This window comes from Medicago sativa, chromosome 8, assembly GCF_051527215.1.
Source record: "Medicago sativa cultivar Bolivia chromosome 8, Bolivia_mono, whole genome shotgun sequence".
Lineage (NCBI taxonomy): Eukaryota > Viridiplantae > Streptophyta > Magnoliopsida > Fabales > Fabaceae > Medicago > Medicago sativa.
In genome coordinates this window covers 50,133,174-50,152,063 of record NC_140756.1, presented here as the reverse complement: position 1 = coordinate 50,152,063, position 18,890 = coordinate 50,133,174, and the positions used below count along the sequence as shown (strand labels likewise).

The following is an 18,890-nucleotide window of genomic DNA, read 5'->3' as shown; positions in this document are numbered from 1 at the left end:
TGTCTGTGACAACCATTTTGTATAGAAAAAAAATTTGAATCTTTTTAAGCCTTGAAGCCATTGAAATTGAACTAATTTGTTTGTAATTTATAGGCAACTACATTGGTAATAATTATACGAAAGTGATATTTCTAAGAGCCTCATCCTCAAACTCTATGGTGGACTAATACGAAAGTGATATTCATATACATTAATCCAACAACTAGCACTAGTGTTGTGAGGGTTTTGAGAAGAAAAAAAATCTATGCGAGTTATACCAATAATCTGTTATGTACTTTTGTAAAATAAGACCAGGTGAATTGCGTCGGTAGGATGATGATGAAAAGCCACAAAAGGTAATGCAAAAAGAATTTAAGGTTTGGTATTTTGTCAAAAACAGAAACCAAAATTTATCACCTAACATTGCAGGCTGGGGTCATAACCATACTACCCACTCACCCTATATACAAGAGTTAGTACACAAACCAATATAAAGCTTCAATGAGTCGTGTGATATCAGGCTACTTTTTCCCTTATTTTGAAACTGGGCAACTTCTTTCCTGGAGTTTTTGTATTCCTCAAAAGAATGGATTGCTATACTCCATTACCGCAAGTAAATCCTTCTAGCTGGATTACCTGGTTTCTTTGCCTCACATTGATCGTTGACTTTTCCCTGTAATAATGTGATAATAATTATGCATTAGCCTTGGAAGATTTGCCAAAGAGCATTGAAACAAAAAATAAGGCGAAAGGAAAGAAAGTGTAAAGCACTTTGCAACCAAGTCATAAAACTGAAGTACAGTTCTCTATTAAAACTGCAAGATCAAGATCCGTGAGTTGAAACAATGTTGTCAAATAGCAGCTATAGGCTGCAGCAATGCTATAGTGTAGTGGAATTTGAATAATCACTATTTTCTGTGGTACACTATTTAGTATGAAATGTTGTCAAATAATGGCTACTGTGGCACTATAGAATTGTAGCATAGTAGAATTTAAACAAACTGCTATTTTTCGCAATCCGTGATTGACAACACAGGTGTTACAAATAGAATGATAATATTTTTTTTGGACAGGAAAATAGAATGATAATATGAGCACAAGTTCATTGTAATAATTACAAATTTAAATCTCTCAAGAGAACGCATATCTAGAATTAAATATTTGGTCAGAAGCCATGGCAAGAAAAATTAAGTTGATCGAAAAGATTGGTACAAACTTCGTGAAGAAACATGAACAAGAAACTTGAATGCAATATCTGCTAAATGAATGATTAATCACGTTCCTTGGAAAGTTTACAGGATAATGGATCCTTTTAAATTATAATTTAACAAAAGGATATTAGAAGTTGCTAGACATCTCAATTAAGGAATTTTTTATGATTTCTAAATTCAACAACAATTCACAACGCATGATATATTAAACTTCTAACAAAACTCTAAAACTAATATTCTTTCAACTTTCAACAATGAACAAAACAAAAGAATAGTGAAATTGACTAGAAATACCAGTATTGTCAAAGCTGCTGATCCTGCTTTGTCATCCTTATGTTGACGATTATGTTCTCTAGTTTTCTGACTTTTTAAAATGCCCCTTGCAAGAACACCTTCTTCATTGCAATTTTTATTCACTGTCAATTTCCTGGTAGCATTCTCTTTCCCCTTGTCAAAGGCCTCCTTTTTACCGATGGTAGAGTTTTTTTGTTGACTTTTCCCTGTAACATTGTACTTGAACTTACAGATTGACTTTTGACCTGTGAAAATGTAAACCCAGCATTCTCGATAAGCACATATCTTATTGTTTCTAAACTAAAAAGTAAATTATAGGATATCTAGGAAAGGAATTATTGTGATGACTAACAAGATAACTGTCACTTAATACAAAGGGAAGAGCTCAAAACTTCAAATTTGAAAGATATAGTGATGCATTTGATAATCATTAGGTGGAAACGTTTACAATATTAAACTAATGCCTGTTTTATACGAGCCGGACCAGATTTGCTAACTCATTCAGAACTGAATAAAGATAAAATTTGTAGGTCAAATGAAATAAAAATGCATGACTTGAAGACGGTATAACTTCTCACCAATGACTTTGCAACATTGATGTTACTTCCTCCTATTATTATTCCTTTTCCTTTTCCTTCAGCTGTAATGGAAGATGTCTTGGATTTATTACCAGGATTGCACCTGTTCTTATCTGTGATTTTCGCCCTCTGCTGCTTTGAAACAAACTTAGCTTCATAACTAGGATTTGAACATGACCCAACACTAGACTTCCCAGAAGACGATTTACGACCCCTAAACTTCATGTTACCAACATCCATCTCCACTTTTGAGACTTTTGGTGTTACATGACTTTTCCTAAGACTGGTACTACTCACTGATGAACTTCTACTTTTCTGATCACATTGTTTACTAGACACCTCCATATATTTATGCTGGTCCTGAACTCTTGAGGCTTCTACTGTAATCGCACTTCTCCCAAAACTAACGCTTCTAACTGACGAACTTTTGCTTTTCTCATCACATGATACCTTCTTATGCCCCTTATAATCCTTCTTTTGCATCATACTCTCAGATGTAACCATGCTTCTTGTAGACCTTTCATAATTCTTTTTATCCATAGAACTTGAACTTCCAACAAGATTGCAACTAGCCTTCGACGTAGCTTTTCCCCTGGTATTGTGTTCAAAAGTCAACCCCGATTTTTCACTCATCAATCCTTTTGTCCTGCTAACATTTGATGTTGATTTGACCTTCCCTTCATAACCAAAACTAGAACCTTGTTTCAAGCATCTTCCCTTGCTTAAACCCTGCTGTTTATCCAACAAAACATTCAGATTAATACCTTTCCCCCAATTCTTGTAGTTGTAGTGTTTTCCTCTTGATTTCGAGACTGAAGAAGGAAGTGCCGGCGACGCCACTGCCTCCTCACCAGAGTGAGCAAATTTTGACTTTAACTCGCGAGCAGACAACTGATGGAACCTGAAAATGATTTGATTGCAACATTGTACTCAAACACCATTCAGTAAAACCCTGAACCGAAAATGGAAAACCCAAAAAATATTCCAGAAGGGATTCTTACGGGTGGCTTTCGTTGAACCAGTCATCATCAGTTCTGCAACACAACCAAAACAAAATAAAAAAATCAAAACAAAGTATAAATAGAACAAAATAAAAGCAATGCAGAATCCATAAAAATCCAAACTCACTCACATATTTTCATAACCAGAGTTAGCTTCAACAATCAAATCTACCCACATAGGTGCTTCAAATTGTTCCTGTGTGTAATACAATTACAAATATAAACTCAATTTCTTCCTTAACAAAATAAATTAATAGCTAAATTAACCCTAAAATTAATAACTGTTAATGAGTAATTGAACATGTTGTAAAATTGGAAACAGTTTCTGCAAATTTGAACGCATTGCTGTTGAAGTGAATGTCTCAATTTCTATTGATTGTAAAAACAATACTTTAGTTCTTAGTTACCCTTAATTGAAACAAATTTTTCACTAGTACCACGAAAACGAAGAACAAATAATTTCTAAGAATCTGCATAATAAAAAACCTAAAAAAAAATGCAATGCGTCGATGCGAGAGTGTTGCTTACATACATGAACAAAAAATGAAAAAATTTCAAGAATGTGAAGAAATTGAATAAGCAAAACCCTAAAAATGTGAAATCCGGAATCGATGAAAATGAGAGTAAGAAGAAATGAGAACAGAGTGTTGGTTACCAGAAAAGCCCAATGATCGATGAAGATGCCGTTCTTCTTAGAAGCTTCCATGATTCTCCAACTCAACGAGGACTGTGAAATCGCTTCTCAGAACTCGAATCGATGGTGAATTGAACAATCGTGTGCGAAACGACGGTGTGCGATATGCTATAGTTTTTTTAGGGGAAAACACATTTCGACATAGTTAATGTCTTTTTTTTTATTATTTTTTTAATTGATAGATTTTTTTTTAGGGATTTTTTAATTGATAGATATAAATTGAGTCTTTCAAAAAAAAAAAAAGATATAAATTGAGTTTGATCAGACGAAAAATGAATGACCAGACAAACACTTGAGTTTATATTGTGTAATTTTTAAAACAGTCGGTTGGAACTATGGATGGAAATAGGCTAGGCGGCCAAGCTTTGTAAGGCCTAAGCCTTGGTCTACTTCAAAAATTATAGGTTTGTATTGACCTATTACCCGTCATAGGCTTATTTTTGAGGTACGTCGACATATTTAAAGGCCGATAAAGCTGAAAGCCTATTTAAAAGCATATTTTACCCTAAAACCTAGCAACACATGTAAGCCCACTACTAAATAAGCCAAAATTTACGAAGGCCTAAAGCACATGAATATAATTGCAACTAAATAATGAAATCTTACGAAGGTCTAATCACACCAATATATGTGCTACTAAATAACAAATCATATGAAGGCTTGAGTTTATGAGAAAAAACTTCAATGATATCAATAATGGAAGATATATTATACATAAAAAGCTTAATAGGTCGGCCCGACGGGCTTAATAAGCTTTTTTGTAAGTCTTACCCCGACCTATTTAATTAAATAGGCTTTATAAAAGCTTCGAGCACGGCCTTGTTAATAAACGAAGTGGCCGAGCTAGGCTTTAAATAGGCTAGGCCATAGGCCCTTGTCGGACGGTCTGGCTGTTCCACTAGTTGGAACTAGATAAATTGCGGGCAAATGATCGAACAAAATTGAAATTTGTGTCTCTCGCTAACTCATGATTACTTTTTATCTTAAATACAAATTATTTAAAATACTAAAATATTTTTTTCATCAAACATCAAGACAAAAAATTATTCAATAACTTAAAAGTTTACCATATATTGTTTTGTCTAGTACTTATTTTTGTAAATCAAACAGACCCATAGTTTCTTCTTTTACTAGACAAATTGATCAGTTTTTTTTAACAATAAAAAATGGAATATATTACGACCAAAATAGACTTCTTAGAAGCACAAGATGTATAAGTAAAGGCTTCAAAAGTTTACAAGTTACAACCGAACAAGCAAAATTGATTAGTTAATCTAGGCAAGTGGTCACACTCACATCTTAACCATAAAGAAATGGAAAATCTAAGGGTCAAATTCAAGCTCTACATATTAAAGTTCCAACAACTATATCTGAGTTAAACTTATGGGACATTGATATAGTTAATCTTTTAACCAACAATGCAATTTTTTTCTCATGATATCATTTTCATAAGTCTCGTTTTCTCATACTTAATTTAATTTAATTAGAGGTTGAGATAAAAAAAAAAAAAAAAATATATATATATATATATATATATATATATATATATATATATATATATATATATATATATATATATAAATGCTATAAACTTTCAAGCATCTTTTAGCATACAATGATTTAACAAACATGTTTGGGTTTGGTTGAATTTCTATCCTTAATATACTCAACTCTCTGCACTATTGGATGATTGGCTCCACTAATTGTATTTTGATTAAATGAAAATTTTCAATTTTATGAACAAGTGTGTTTCAAACATTAATAATTATGGAAGTGTTCTCTCTCCAAAAAAAAGGGGGAAGTGTTTCACATGCCATTTTGGAGTTTGAGGGGGTAACATAAAACAGCCAATACCTTGGTGGTAAGTACTTTGACCCTCTTGGTCTTGCTAATGACCCTTTCACTTTTGCTGAGTTCAAGGTTACGGAGATATATAATGGAAGGTTTGGCTATGTTCTCTATGCTTTCCTTCCTAGCCATTGTCACTGGAAAGGGACCACTGTAGAATCTTTTGGATCACATTGACAATCTTGTGCCAAGAGAAAACTGCTCATAGACATAACAAAACAGCTGGAATATTTTTCCCTTACATTGAAGATATTAACACTTCTGCATAAAAATCGTTTAGGTCGGCTGCAATATGCATGACACGAGCATGACACGACCAGATAAAGGAAAAAAGAATATACAGAAGCAGACTAGACCAATCTATGCTATAAATCTACATACTACAGCTTTGCACGACCTCTATTATTTCCACCATGTAACAAAATTGCTAGATATACAAATACAACTTTCCCTTCACCAAGTAGCACAATGATAAACACTTTTATCAAGTGTCCAAGTAACATAGTGAGATAAAAAAGGAAGGAACTTTTCAAAAGATCATGGTTCATGACTACAATCATATTGCCATTTTTTTGCTGATTCTTCAACATTTATGTACTTCAGCAAAACGACTTCTTGAAAACTGGATGCTATTATGCTCTTGAGCTTAATTTCCCGCCCCACCATGTCCGTCGGCTTTTTTCATTTTCTGAAATCCTTGCTTTTGTTTCTCGTAATCTGACCTTGTATTGTTTCTTCCATCCCTCAAATCTTTGCTTAAGTTTCCGAAGTTCATCAGCAGAATTTGTGTTGCAGGACTGCCCTGGTTTAACCTCATTCAAAGCTTTAACTTCATTATTAAAGGTCTGTCTTCGCTGCTCAAATTCCTTCATCAGATTGCCCACTGTAGTCAAAGTACCATTAGCCTGCCTCCCTGCATCAGACACCGAAAAACTACCAGAAAGCTTCATATGTGTGCTCCCATCAGTGGTTCGAGATTCCAATGAAGTAGCATCTTCAGAATCATAGTAACGAGGTGACACAAGATCATGTCTTACAGGCTGAACAGTGCCATTCTCTGAAGCAAGGCTCTTTCTAGCAGCAGCAAGACTCATCTGCATTGAAATTGCAATTAGAGCCAACTAAAAAAGTATAAACTACCTGTCTACTAAAAAGTGAAATAAACTCATGATAGCAAAAATCAATAGACACATTAATTTACCAGCAACAATTTTTACTCATTAGAAATTTGACAAATTCAAAGTTAAATCCATTTGAATATCAAACCAACCTGTGATAACAAGTCTGGCTTACTTAAGAAAATTACATGCTATCAAAGTAAATTTTGGTTCTCGTAGGTTTTAAATTAAGGCTGACTCATCCTTACAGAATCAGCTTGTAAGGTATGTGATGCACTTCTTTATAAACTTTTTTTAGGCCTTATCTCTTTTCAATGTTGGATATGGGTTTTCCCAAATACACCCCTTACCCACAATACTATTGGGCATGAAATGTGGTTAGTATTGTGGGCTCTATACCAATCTTAGATTTTTGATTTAGAATAACTCATCCATACAAAAACTGATTTGCAAGGTGGGGATCTCCTTTATAAACTATTTTCAAACCGTATATTTTTTTCAATGAGGGTCTTGGGTTTGCATTGAAAATGGTTGGTTGGAGCCAAGATAGCAGCATTTGGTCTTGTTGCTCTCAATCAAGACAGGCACTGCTGACTGTACCAATGTCGCAATCTTGCTTTGTGAGAAATTGCAGTGGAATGCTAGGGCATACAAAAAAATGTTGTAAACACTGTGATTTAATGACTGGTTCTACTTGCTAGTGCTAGAGCGAGAAATTTGCTCATCAAGCTTGTCTGAAGTCGAATGCTAGAACGGAGTCAAAGTAAGAAACGAAGTTCTTGGCTGAATCTGATGCACAAGTCGCCAAAGCAAATGAGTTTAACGGCGTAGTATATAAAGAAGGAGTTTGTGCCCCCGTGGGTGATGGCGGTGAAAGAGGAAGAGGAATTTGATATGCGGAGAAATGTGAGGACTAGAGAGCTCTTGATACAAGAACCCCCATTGGAGGAAGAAAAAATGGGTACCTATTAGGTAACAAGCAACTATATAAGGACTCTCTCTGAGCAACTAACGGATCCCACGATCAAAAAAGTAATAAAATATGTATAAGTTGGTCCCACTTTCAAAAGAAGTAATATTTTATGAGGTAATTTATAATTTAATAAATAAATTACTTTTGTATAATGATGTAAAGTTAGTGGGACCTATTTAAGTACATTTCATTGGAGTCCCTATTAGTGTATTGTCATTGGAGTCATTGAGTCCTTAATAAAAGAAAATTGATAAAAGAAATTTCTGTATTTTGATTTCTGAGTATAAAGTACAGAGCTTAAGCTTATATAGAGATTGCAACCATCTCTGTCTGTAACTGACTTTATATGATAAGTTTAACTAAAATAGTTTCGACAGCTATCCTAGCTAACTACCCATAGTGAACAGAGGTAGAAGTGCAGTAAAATTAGACATTTAAAACTATTAGGTTATTAAATTCTTCTATTTGGGATGTAAATGTTATTTGGTTAGGAATTGGAGATAATAGTAGGAAGTGGAGAGGATGGTAGGAATTAATTGATGTAGACTAAAGGTAAATAAACTAATTAAAAATTTGGTTTGATATCAACTGCATCCATTTCAGTAATAAGTCAAAAAATGAGGCCTAGCCTAAACTGAAAACTTACTTGCAAGGATGCCATCTGCTTTTGCCATGCATCCTCCATTGACTTCATCTTCGCCTCATATTCAACCCTTTTTCTTTCAGATTGTTTTAACTTTTCCCTCAATTCGGTGTTTTCGTCTTCCTTTTTCTCAATAATTGCTTCAGCCCTGTACACCCGTTTTTGGAGTTCTGATAAAGTTGAAGGCCTATTTTGCACCAGCTCGTTGGACAAATCCTGCTAAACCAACAAGAAGAAAAGAAAGGACTTTCACCATGAGTGGATGGGTATTTTAACAATATCATGAAAAAATAGTCTATATCCATGAAAGGAATATTTCAAAAAGTAAATAAGAAAGATGTGCATTAAAAGCATATGCAATATTCTGAAGGGAAAAGAAAATTAAATTTTGGTATACAATGTAAATTAGTGGTTGGTACCACTTTTTCCAGGAAGCCTACATTATTATTGTATAATTACCACAAAAATGAAGACAAATTAATATTTTGGATATTTGGCAGTTGACTGGTAAAATCCAGCTGCAACAGAATCTGCTTTTTATGTCACATAAGCTTAATTCATATTCTTTGAATGTCCAAACAAGGAAATAATTAGGGAAAAGAGTATTTCCAAAGCATTCCAAAGATTGTTAATTAGATTTAGTTGAGAGATTAATAATTAAGAACTCAAATATACTAGAACTGGGAGTAGTCGAAATTATAAATGAAACCATACTCTAGGACCTCTCTCCATTGGTTTACAACTTAATATTTTATTCTTTTTCTTTTTTTGACAAACCTTAAGTGTTTTATTCTTATTCTTGATTTCTTAGTACTTTGTTACCGTAAACAATTCAACACTCGTTAGTCTAATAATAAATGATATTTATTAGCTAGGCACTTGCCAATTAACCTTTGTGGATGCAATAAACTTTTATACAACTTATGCAATAAAGGGCACTTGATCTAAGTGAGTTTTTAGCACAACAATAGACATTTCAATGATACGTAAGAAAGGCATTTCCGGTAATAGTATTGAATGGTTTTTATTTGGAACCCTAATTAGTCACAAGTTTTACTAAAAAAAAAAAAATATAAGAAAACTGGATTGTAATGTATTTACAAGTAGATGGAAATAACTTAGAGCTGTCTAGAATAAATGAGAGATAATAAGACTAGATTCAAGTGTAGAGTAAAATACCTTAACTTCAGGTATCTTAACACGAGACTTTCGTCTAGGTTGTGCATTTTCATGATATTTCCTCCATTTATTGATGTTACTAGAATCCCTACGAACCTTCCACCCACGAATCACTGCATATAAAGGAAACTCGTAATAACTAAATCAGATTCAACACCAATTTGGAAGGTAAGCATGACTGAAAACAGAACCATTCTAACCAGATTGAAGTAATATGACTGCATGAATCTCCTCAAGTTTTTTAGAATAAACTGTTATGGAAGATTTCGTCAAAACACCATGTTTCCTTCTTGTAACTTCTCCACGAATAACTGCAATGTGACAAATTAGAGATTAGCAAATTAGAAATAAACTAGAAGCAAGGTTACAAACAACGAATTGTGACAAGAATTTTATGATTTAAGCCTGTAACTTGTATAATTTTCGTAATGAACGGGTACCAATAAGATCCTCAAATTTATTTTACAACTACCGGCTAGACTGCTGAGGTGTGTTTCTATTTCAAGCAATATCAAAATTGCTTTTATGATAATTATTGGAGAAATCTTCATTTCAATGAAGAAAAACATTCACAATGCCTACAATCAATAGATTGTTTTGCTAAAATTGAAACAATATTGCTACTGGCAGTACATGATTGTAATGTTGTCACTCCATTCTTAAGTTCACAGAAATAACTCCGGACTTGATGACCACGGAAGCATTTTTGAATCCCAACTGTTGCTTGCGAAAACTGTTTTCTCTTATCCTCCAGTGCACCAATCTACAAAACAAACCAGAGCACAGAAAAACAAGGTAAACAAAAACACAATATGCAAGACTATAAAGTCAAATCAAACAAGAAATAACAGATTAAACATAGAAATTAGATATTCTTCCATGCAAAAGTTAATGTTCAAAAACAAAATATTGAAAAAAACGGGTGGATCATCTTTCAAGGGCACCTCCGGTGTTTCATGCAGAGTATGAGCCATCCGGTTTCCTTTTAACTAATAAGTAGTATACACATACAGCACTTTGATTTTGAAGTGCAGTTAAGAGAAGTGAAGTCAAGGCATGAATTTGTCTCTACTGCCAAGCTATATATAGAGGTAATGAATTTATTTTACATGATGCAGGGGAAAAAGAAAATGAAAATACAAAGTAGAATCCATCCCTACAAAGAAAACTTAGACATATACCTGCCCTGCTCGAAGATACAGTTTTGTGTAGCCAACTTGGTACATTTCAGAAGGGATATTAAATTTTTGCAAAACTGCGACTGTGGTGCTCAACGGATCCTTAGGCACATCAGTCTCAGAAAGCAGAATCCCGTACCTAAATACATCAAGGAACTGAAGTCAACCCATCATTCAAGATATAATCAAGAAACCACGGGAAATTTCTCCAATTTCAACTACCTTCTGGAAAAATCCTGATGGTTAATTCGAGTAGGATACCCAGCCCTTGAAATTCTAACAGCTTCTAGAAGTCCACAACATCTGAGCTGTTGTAGGACAAGTTCGTTGTCATAAATTCCAGGAAGCTTCTTAGTATTTGGCTTTATGCAGCGAATAAAGTGAGGAGTCGTGCACTCCAACTGATGCATCAACTTGAACAATTGATCCTAAGAGTAAGAAACCATTTAGATTTGTGTTATGTCAATCATTTTTTGTATATGTAATGCAATGTTTAGGATAGAGTTCATTGTACATTGTCATGTCCTGATCTTCTGTGGAAAGCAAAAATAATAATTTCTTTTCAAATTCTAATTAAGCTAAAGCAGCTTATGATATGCTAAAAGATTACCTTGAACTTCGTTCCAATACCTATCTTCTGTGAGTATGGTGCACCAACGTGGAAAGTGGAATTTCCATGCTCCTCAGACTGGTTAAACACTTCGGAGAATAACTTCAGCAGTTCACAATTACTTGACGAAAGAAGTTGAATGGAATTAGAAGACAATGCATCTCTGTTCTTTTCTAGAAAGCCATTTGTATCGTACAAAACCTGATAGAGGCCCATACGTTAGTAAAATCACAAACTATGGACACGTTCTGAATAACCAAAGTCTAAAAGAAAGAAAATTAGGAAAAATAGAGGTTCTTCCTTGCTCCTTGACAAGTTCCAGCTATAAATCACTTTCCAAATGCTTACAGACAAACATAACTGAATAACATTTTTATTTGCAGGTAAAGAAAGAAACTGATAACTATGAATGGAGCAAAACACTATGTACAGAAACAACTTAAGATCACATTCAGAACTTGCACCTTTTGATAATCACATGCTGGATAAAAGTACTTTAACTTTCTAGCTAAGATAGTATAAAAAGGAAATAACTATAACAGATCTTAGAATATGGATTTCTCATGTCATGTACATCAGTTAAGAATTAGATTTTTGTGACCAGGATTATCAGTGTCTTACAATATATGCAAGTCGTATCTCGATTAAAAAAAACCAACTGAACTCAATATATACAAATCTGTGTGTGTATCCATTTTGGACATGAATCACAACGTCCTCCTGAAATTTCTGTAGCCAGACATTTTCTTTTCAATATTATAAAGCTAGACACTTTTCTTTTGTTATTTTCATTTATTACTTGAATTATTTTGAGGTTTGTATATAACATATAAGCTTATTATTTTGAACATGTCTTTTACTTTTACTGAAAATAGCCTTTTTCTGCGATTTACCTTATGATTAAGTTTCAATTCAAATTTGTATTCCAAAAAAAAAAAAAAATTCAATTCAAGATTTGCAAAATAGGCCATTCAACTTATGATTTGAATCTGGATTTGATAATAATGTTTGCAAATTGCAACAATTAAATTCCAGAACTCCTTAAAACTGGGCAGAAACTAACCTCCCCTGCATAGTGACAAACACTGAAAGCTCTGCCGCTTTCCTCTTTGAAGCAATGATTAGCATTGAGGAGATTCTTAAGTTTGTTGGCAAATGTTAAATCAGAAGCCTCAGGGAAATTTGATTCCTCATCCAACAAAGAGAGTAGACTGAGAGGTTTCTGCACATTTTCAACAGATAACGTAATAAGTACAGTAATGACGAGAATAGTGTAAACAGCCAACATTGGACCTGAACGCAATTATTTTTATAAAACAAGTAACCGTTTGGTTTGTGCAAATATTTTCTACTGTCATTTTTTAAAAATAAATTTTGTTTTGAAAATATGTTTGTTTTGACTTCTTTTTCCTATTTTCATGAAATGAAAATATTGGAAATATCTTTTGTTCAACTAATTTTAAGAATCAATTCATAAAATACTTTGTAGTGTAATTTGAATTTAAATTTTTAATAAGAGAATCTACTAAATATTATAAATCAAAAAATTTATTGTAATATTGAATTAATTCTATTATTTATTAATAAATAATTATAAAGATTGCTACATGTAAGGAAGCAAATAGAGAAGGACATGAGTACAGTAATTCTATCATTACTGTTTCACCTTTTTACCAATGAAAATAGTATTATTTTATTTTCAATATTGGCTCATTTTCGAAATGTTATAAAAGCGTAACGAAAAAATGTCCTCTATTGTGTTTTGTTTTAAGTAGAAATAGGAAATAAAACAAGTAAACAGGCCCTAAAATGGTCCATTCTATAGAGAGGGATAAGTCCTGGAAATGAATTATACTACAAATAACAGCTCAATTTCCAGGGAAAGTGGAATAACCTTAAATCATTTAGAAAACTAAACCAAATAAGTACCTTCTCAAATAGATCCAAGCACTCTTGGTTGTCCTCAAAATCTAACACTGTACAATCTATGCCGTCTGATTCACAGTCCTGAGAAAAAATGTAAATTGCATATCAAGCATGTGATGAAACATACTTAGCATGTGACCTTCAACTTATACATGCGTAAAAATAGTACCTACTATCACTGCATTCATATTTTACTCTGATGAGAAATAGTCAGTTTACAGATCTACAATAATTGTACCAAGCAACTGACTCTTTAACAACATATCCTTCTTGATTAAACTAGAGTCTGTAAATAGCATGACACAATTTAATCTCCATGAATGTATTTTAACTGCAGAGCCTTCATGAATGGATATGGTACTACACTCATTTCACACCTTTTCATTAGTATTTGGAAATAATTTTCGTAGTCTAATCAAACCTTCCCTTTTGCATAGAATAAAGAAGAATTAAAACTTTAAACACAAGGAAGGAAACACTTTCTAGGAATTCACACGACAAAATTGAAAGTGTACAGGATCAAAATATCCAGTAATATTTACACTCAACATAGTTACTGACCTCCTGCTCAAGTTTAAACAGATGCCGATTAAAATGTTGTTGAAGCCTCTCATTGGCATAATTTATACACAACTGTTCAAAGCTGTTCTTCTGAAAAAGTGAAACAAGAAACTATTAGATCATATACCACAATCTTTGAAGCACGAATATACTAATACAAATTGCATACCTGGAATGACTGAAACCCACAAATATCAAGGATACTAATGGATTTCTCAGTATGGTTTTCACCCACTTCAAGCGACTTGTTAACTTGTTGTACAAGCCATTCAAACAAGCTTGAATAAATAAATTTGGCGATTGCATCTCTTGTTTCAATTGCCTGAGCATGAATGTGAAAAGAGAGATAGTTAAATAAATAAATAATACACATATACACATACTGAACAAAGAGCATTTAGAGCCATGAAAAATAGGACAGGTGAAATGTTTGAATAATAAACAGACCTGCAATAATGTCAAATTTTTGGAATCAATATGCTGGTCAGATTGGATTTTCTTGCTAGATAATGCTGACATTAAATCCTGGCAACTGCAATCCATCAGCAGGGCAGCACTGGTTACAGCTGCAAAAAGAAGTAAAATTTCATGTATCCTCTTAAACTAATATCTTAGCCACAATGAAACAGAACTGGTTCAAAATCCTTTCCTACACAATACAAAATAAGATATTTTTTGTTCTGTATAGTTTCAGAATTTAATAACATCAAGTCACAATACACAGCAGGAGGTGCATATAGACCATCAAAAGACATGTGACATGCTATGTATCTTACCTTCATCACCCACAACCTCAATGTGATTTTCACTGTCAGTAACTTTGAATGATATGTTTCCCAGCCATAGTATTGTAGCAAGCATCTTCAAGATCATCTCTTGGTCCTCTTTACAAATTCGAACAGCATCAAATGCTTTCTGGGGAAATTGCAGATGCAAATGGAGAAAAGTTACATGGATTTCAAGCGGCCAGAAATGAAGTTATAGAGTTTACTATAAACCAAACACGTTTCAAGTAGTATACCATCAACTGATGAAAGTTTTTAGCATCATCAATACCACCAATTGTCATGCAGTCACTTTGATTTAGATATTTATATTCACAGGCTGCTCTAAGATTTAGTCTCTCTGCATAGAAAAAGAGAATGGTTCTATAAGTCAAATTATTACAAATTCAATTATGGTCGAGAAAACATTCTGCTCTACAACAGTACTCTCAACAGAATGTTTTGTAGAATACAGTTCTGTTGTATTTGTACCAAAACATTATATATTTCTTAGAATATTGGGATGGGCCTAACTAAACCTAAAAAACTAGCTTGTAAGGTGAGAGATGCCTCTCACTTATAAACATTTTTCAGGACATATTTCATCCAATGTGGGACTCTCACGACACACCCCTCATGCCCAGAAACTGGACGTCAAGAGCATGACCTGATTGGCTCAATAGCAGGTGGTCTAGCAGATCTTGGATATACTCTGATACCATCATATAATTTTGGATTGGGCCCAACTCAACCCTATAAACCAGCTTGGAAAGTAAGGGATGCCTCTCAATTATTAACACTTTTTAGGTCACATTTTATGCAATATGGAATTTGCAACAATATTCAATGGCAGATCATACTCATTGTCAAAGCATGCCATCTTCAATAATAGTAACACAAGGGTAAGTAAAACCCCAATAAATATCCAGATACCACGAGCGGATAATTTTTTTAATCATCAAAACACTTCAATATTTTCAGAATAAATAAAAGAATGGGATGATTGGATCTTTAAAGTAAACTCAGTGATCATTGCCATTTCAACCGATTGCATAAACCTCATAAATAGAAACAAATATGTCATATACAAGATATGATGGTGTGACAGAAAAGGATGCATAAGCCCCATAAATAGAAACAAATATGTCATACAAGAGATGATTGTGTGACTGAAAAGTACACAAGTACACAAAAGTTAACAGATTTCTCAGAAAACACACCTTTAAGACTAGATGAAGATCCAGCACAAAGTTGATAAAATACGTGATACGACCTCTCACCACTGGCCAATTGAACAACTCTTGACTGCACACAGCACACATGATATTTCATAAGTGACAAAAGATGAATATTACAGTTCAACACTTGGTTCAAACAGGGGCATCAGAAATTACCTTTTCCAACAAATCTGTTTGAGTTAGCATATGGGTTGGAATATGACAATCACAGCCACAAAAATAAGTCAACTCAGTAAATACAATGGACAGAAATAAAATCAAGCACGTGCCTAGTAAAATGTATAGCTTGAGTTAGCTTACAGGTTTGAATGTTAGCCCCACATATTTTACCCGTTGCACTGAAATGAATTTCAATAAACTTTCCCTGCACCAAAATAAAAATGTATATGAAAGAAAATGTCAGCCTTTAAATATCATCCAAAAAGTGATGCATAGCCTTTAAAAAGTGATAATGCATAGCATTTAAAAGTAAGACTAAAATTGCAAATTATTGGACTAATTTCTTGGAAAACCTTTCAAGCTGTAGAAATCCTAATAAAACAATAGCAGGAGTAAGTTCCTTTATACTATGGGAAAGAAAATACTCACAAATCTGCTAGAGTTGTCATTCACAGATGTTTTTGCATTCCCAAAAGCTTCTAGTATACAATTTGTCTGAAGAACATCATTTGCTCTCCCACAGCTGCCACTGCCAAGAGCAGCTAAGTATTGCATAGCCATTTTAGCTGTCTCTGTCTTCCCAGATCCACTCTCACCGCTGCAAACAAATTGTAATGGTGATTTTCAATAACTGCACTAGAGTTTATATTTATTACTACTATGACAATTCAATGCCATCAAGTAGTTGAGGAATGTATATTTAAGTATTGCGCACAAAAAGAGTCTCCAATGTACTAAAGTGCTGACCTTATAATAATGGACTGATTTACTTCATCTGCAAGATACAAACAAAAACAAATAGAAAACCTTTATAAACATGTAATTCAAGTACAGCACAAAAATTTCAAACGAAGAGAGGGAAACAGTCTCCACTCACCTCTCATCATCTGGTTATAAGCTGCTTCTACAATACCATAAACATGAGGACTATCAACAAGTCGCTGCCTATAAGTGGAAACATAATCATTTCCATACATCTGGAGATCTTTGAAAGGATTGAGTGCAATTAAAACCGGCCCTGCTTTACTCTGCACACAGAAAACAAGAACAATTTATGAGGTCATATATATGACCGCCTAAGCAAAAGAAAAAGCTAGAGCAGTCATACATACATAAATCATCTCCCGAGAATATCTACACCTAAGATTGTGAAGAACCGATGGCTCATTCAAATAAGCCAGTTTAATAAGGTCATCTGCAACCTCTAAAATGTCAGGATTAGATGGTACGAGTTCTGATCTAGCCACTTTCAGCACCTGAAGTAACAGTTGAATAGCATGAGCAACTTGTAACCTTGCAAACATAAGATTACACATTATCTTCAAAAAACACAAACAAGCATAGAAACTTACTTTTCCACTTGAAACTAAAACAGATGCTTCTTCTCCTGACGTTGATTGTATTGACCCTAGCTCCCATTGCTCTCTTGGTTGCCTACACCAAACACGAAGTTTCTGCGGGAAACAACAAACAAACCAAAAGTAAATTTAACAGAAAAACAATTCATTATGCAATGTCTTAGGTCCTGTATGGATTGACTTATTTGAGCTTATCTACTGGCATAAGTTTTGGGAGAACTTATGAAAACAGCTTATGACGTAATCTTTTTTCAACTTATTTTCATAAATCCTCCAATATAACTTATAAAAACAAGTAATGTTAAATATACAAAAACAATTTAATGTTAAATTATCTTTTGCTATAAAAATAGATTATGCAAACTAATACATAAGTGCTTGAGCTATAAGTTGTAAATAAGTTGTTTATCCAAACAGGCCCATAGTCTATTATACCAATCACAAACAAACAAAAGAACAAATTTAATGCTAAAATTCAATATACTACTCAAAAAGATAACAATCACAAACAAAAACTCTAGCTTACAAGGTTAAATTCAAAAGGTAAAGTAGAAAAATTTCAATCAAATACCGTTGTAAATAACCACTAAGTGCATGTTTATATTGGTTAAATAACAGTGACACCGTGATTTTGTAAAAGCTCTTAAGTAAAGGTTTTTGTCAAAATCACACTGAAATATGATGCATGATTCAACCAAACTCATAGTGAATCCAAACATGCACTAAGAAGCAACTTAACCCTCATTTCAATCATAAATCAAATATTTAATAAGAAACTAGGAATGAATAATCTGAAATTTAGTACCATTTTGATGAAATAAGAAAGAGTGTCACAATCGAATTTCGCATAAGGTGACTCCACAGCATCTTTCTTCACTCTCTTCCTCCCAAAACTACTCATACTATCTCTTCTTGTTGTTGTTGTTGACATTGATATTTCCTTTCTCTTACTTTTTTCCACATTGTCATTCAATCCACTTCCGACTATGAAATTATTCGGCAACGACCGCCTCGCGGGAGGCAGCCGTGCTTTGGACGCCGGGCGAGATGGCAAAGCCGGTGGCAAATCTTTGTTGTTCTCTTCTTGTTCGTCTTTTCGACGAAGCGAATCTAACATTTCTTCTAAGGAGCTTCTCGTTAGAGAATTTGGCGAAGCTGATAACACCATTCTGCTGGCGAATTGGAAAAGGCGCGAAATAGAATGTGAAGTTTTGATTGTGAGAGAATGAATGCGATGGGTGAAAATTGGTTAGTGTTGCTGTTGCATGAATAGAAATAGAAATAGAAATAGTAGTTGAAAAATTAAAATGAAGAGTTGCGTTTGATAGGTGAAAGGGTGAGTTAGTTAGTTAGATATGGAAGAATGGTGCATTCAAGAGTGAAAAGTGGTTGTGTTCTGTTGCACTTGTTTGGGAGAAAAGATGGAGGAGAAACAAAGGGTGACTAAAACAGGAAGGAAGGAAGGAAAGGAACAAGTTTTTGTTTGTCAAACTAAAAAAAAATTATTAATTAAGAAAAAAGAAAAAGGAAAGAGAGGAAAATGTCTTTTTCTTTATAATTCGTCCGTTGTAATAATAC

The 18,890-nt window shown here is 33.7% G+C and overlaps 1 protein-coding gene and 1 pseudogene across 5 annotated transcripts; both read right to left on the bottom strand.

Annotated features, from left to right (window-relative positions):
• Positions 1 to 336: 336 nt before the first annotated feature.
• On the bottom strand, positions 337 to 3,840 carry LOC146899350 (uncharacterized; annotated as a pseudogene). The gene is made up of 6 exons (XR_015024223.1): positions 3,719 to 3,840; positions 3,195 to 3,259; positions 3,064 to 3,096; positions 2,063 to 2,963; positions 1,485 to 1,729; positions 337 to 652 (listed from the first exon to the last, which is right to left on the bottom strand). The product of XR_015024223.1 is annotated as an uncharacterized LOC146899350 (transcript).
• Positions 3,841 to 5,816: 1,976 nt separating this feature from the next.
• On the bottom strand, positions 5,817 to 18,890 carry LOC146899349 (myosin-2-like). Of its 4 annotated transcripts, none has more exons than XM_085739377.1 (24): positions 18,118 to 18,890; positions 17,307 to 17,408; positions 17,067 to 17,210; positions 16,832 to 16,982; positions 16,702 to 16,729; positions 16,384 to 16,552; positions 16,096 to 16,159; positions 15,952 to 15,965; positions 15,778 to 15,862; positions 14,815 to 14,918; positions 14,570 to 14,708; positions 14,241 to 14,359; positions 13,963 to 14,115; positions 13,794 to 13,883; positions 13,236 to 13,313; positions 12,370 to 12,528; positions 11,307 to 11,507; positions 10,919 to 11,124; positions 10,700 to 10,835; positions 10,152 to 10,281; positions 9,719 to 9,829; positions 9,519 to 9,631; positions 8,343 to 8,558; positions 5,817 to 6,699 (listed from the first exon to the last, which is right to left on the bottom strand). In XM_085739377.1, exons 1-24 carry the CDS (start codon positions 18,478 to 18,480, stop codon positions 6,238 to 6,240), a joined length of 3,537 nt encoding a protein of 1,178 aa, XP_085595503.1. In that variant the 5' UTR covers positions 18,481 to 18,890; the 3' UTR covers positions 5,817 to 6,237. The 4 variants fall into 4 exon arrangements, with proteins under 4 accessions (XP_085595503.1, XP_085595504.1, XP_085595506.1 ...); XM_085739378.1 differs by having other exon boundaries at positions 8,343 to 8,555; XM_085739380.1 differs by lacking the exon at positions 5,817 to 6,699 and adding an exon at positions 7,216 to 7,457 and having other exon boundaries at positions 8,343 to 8,555.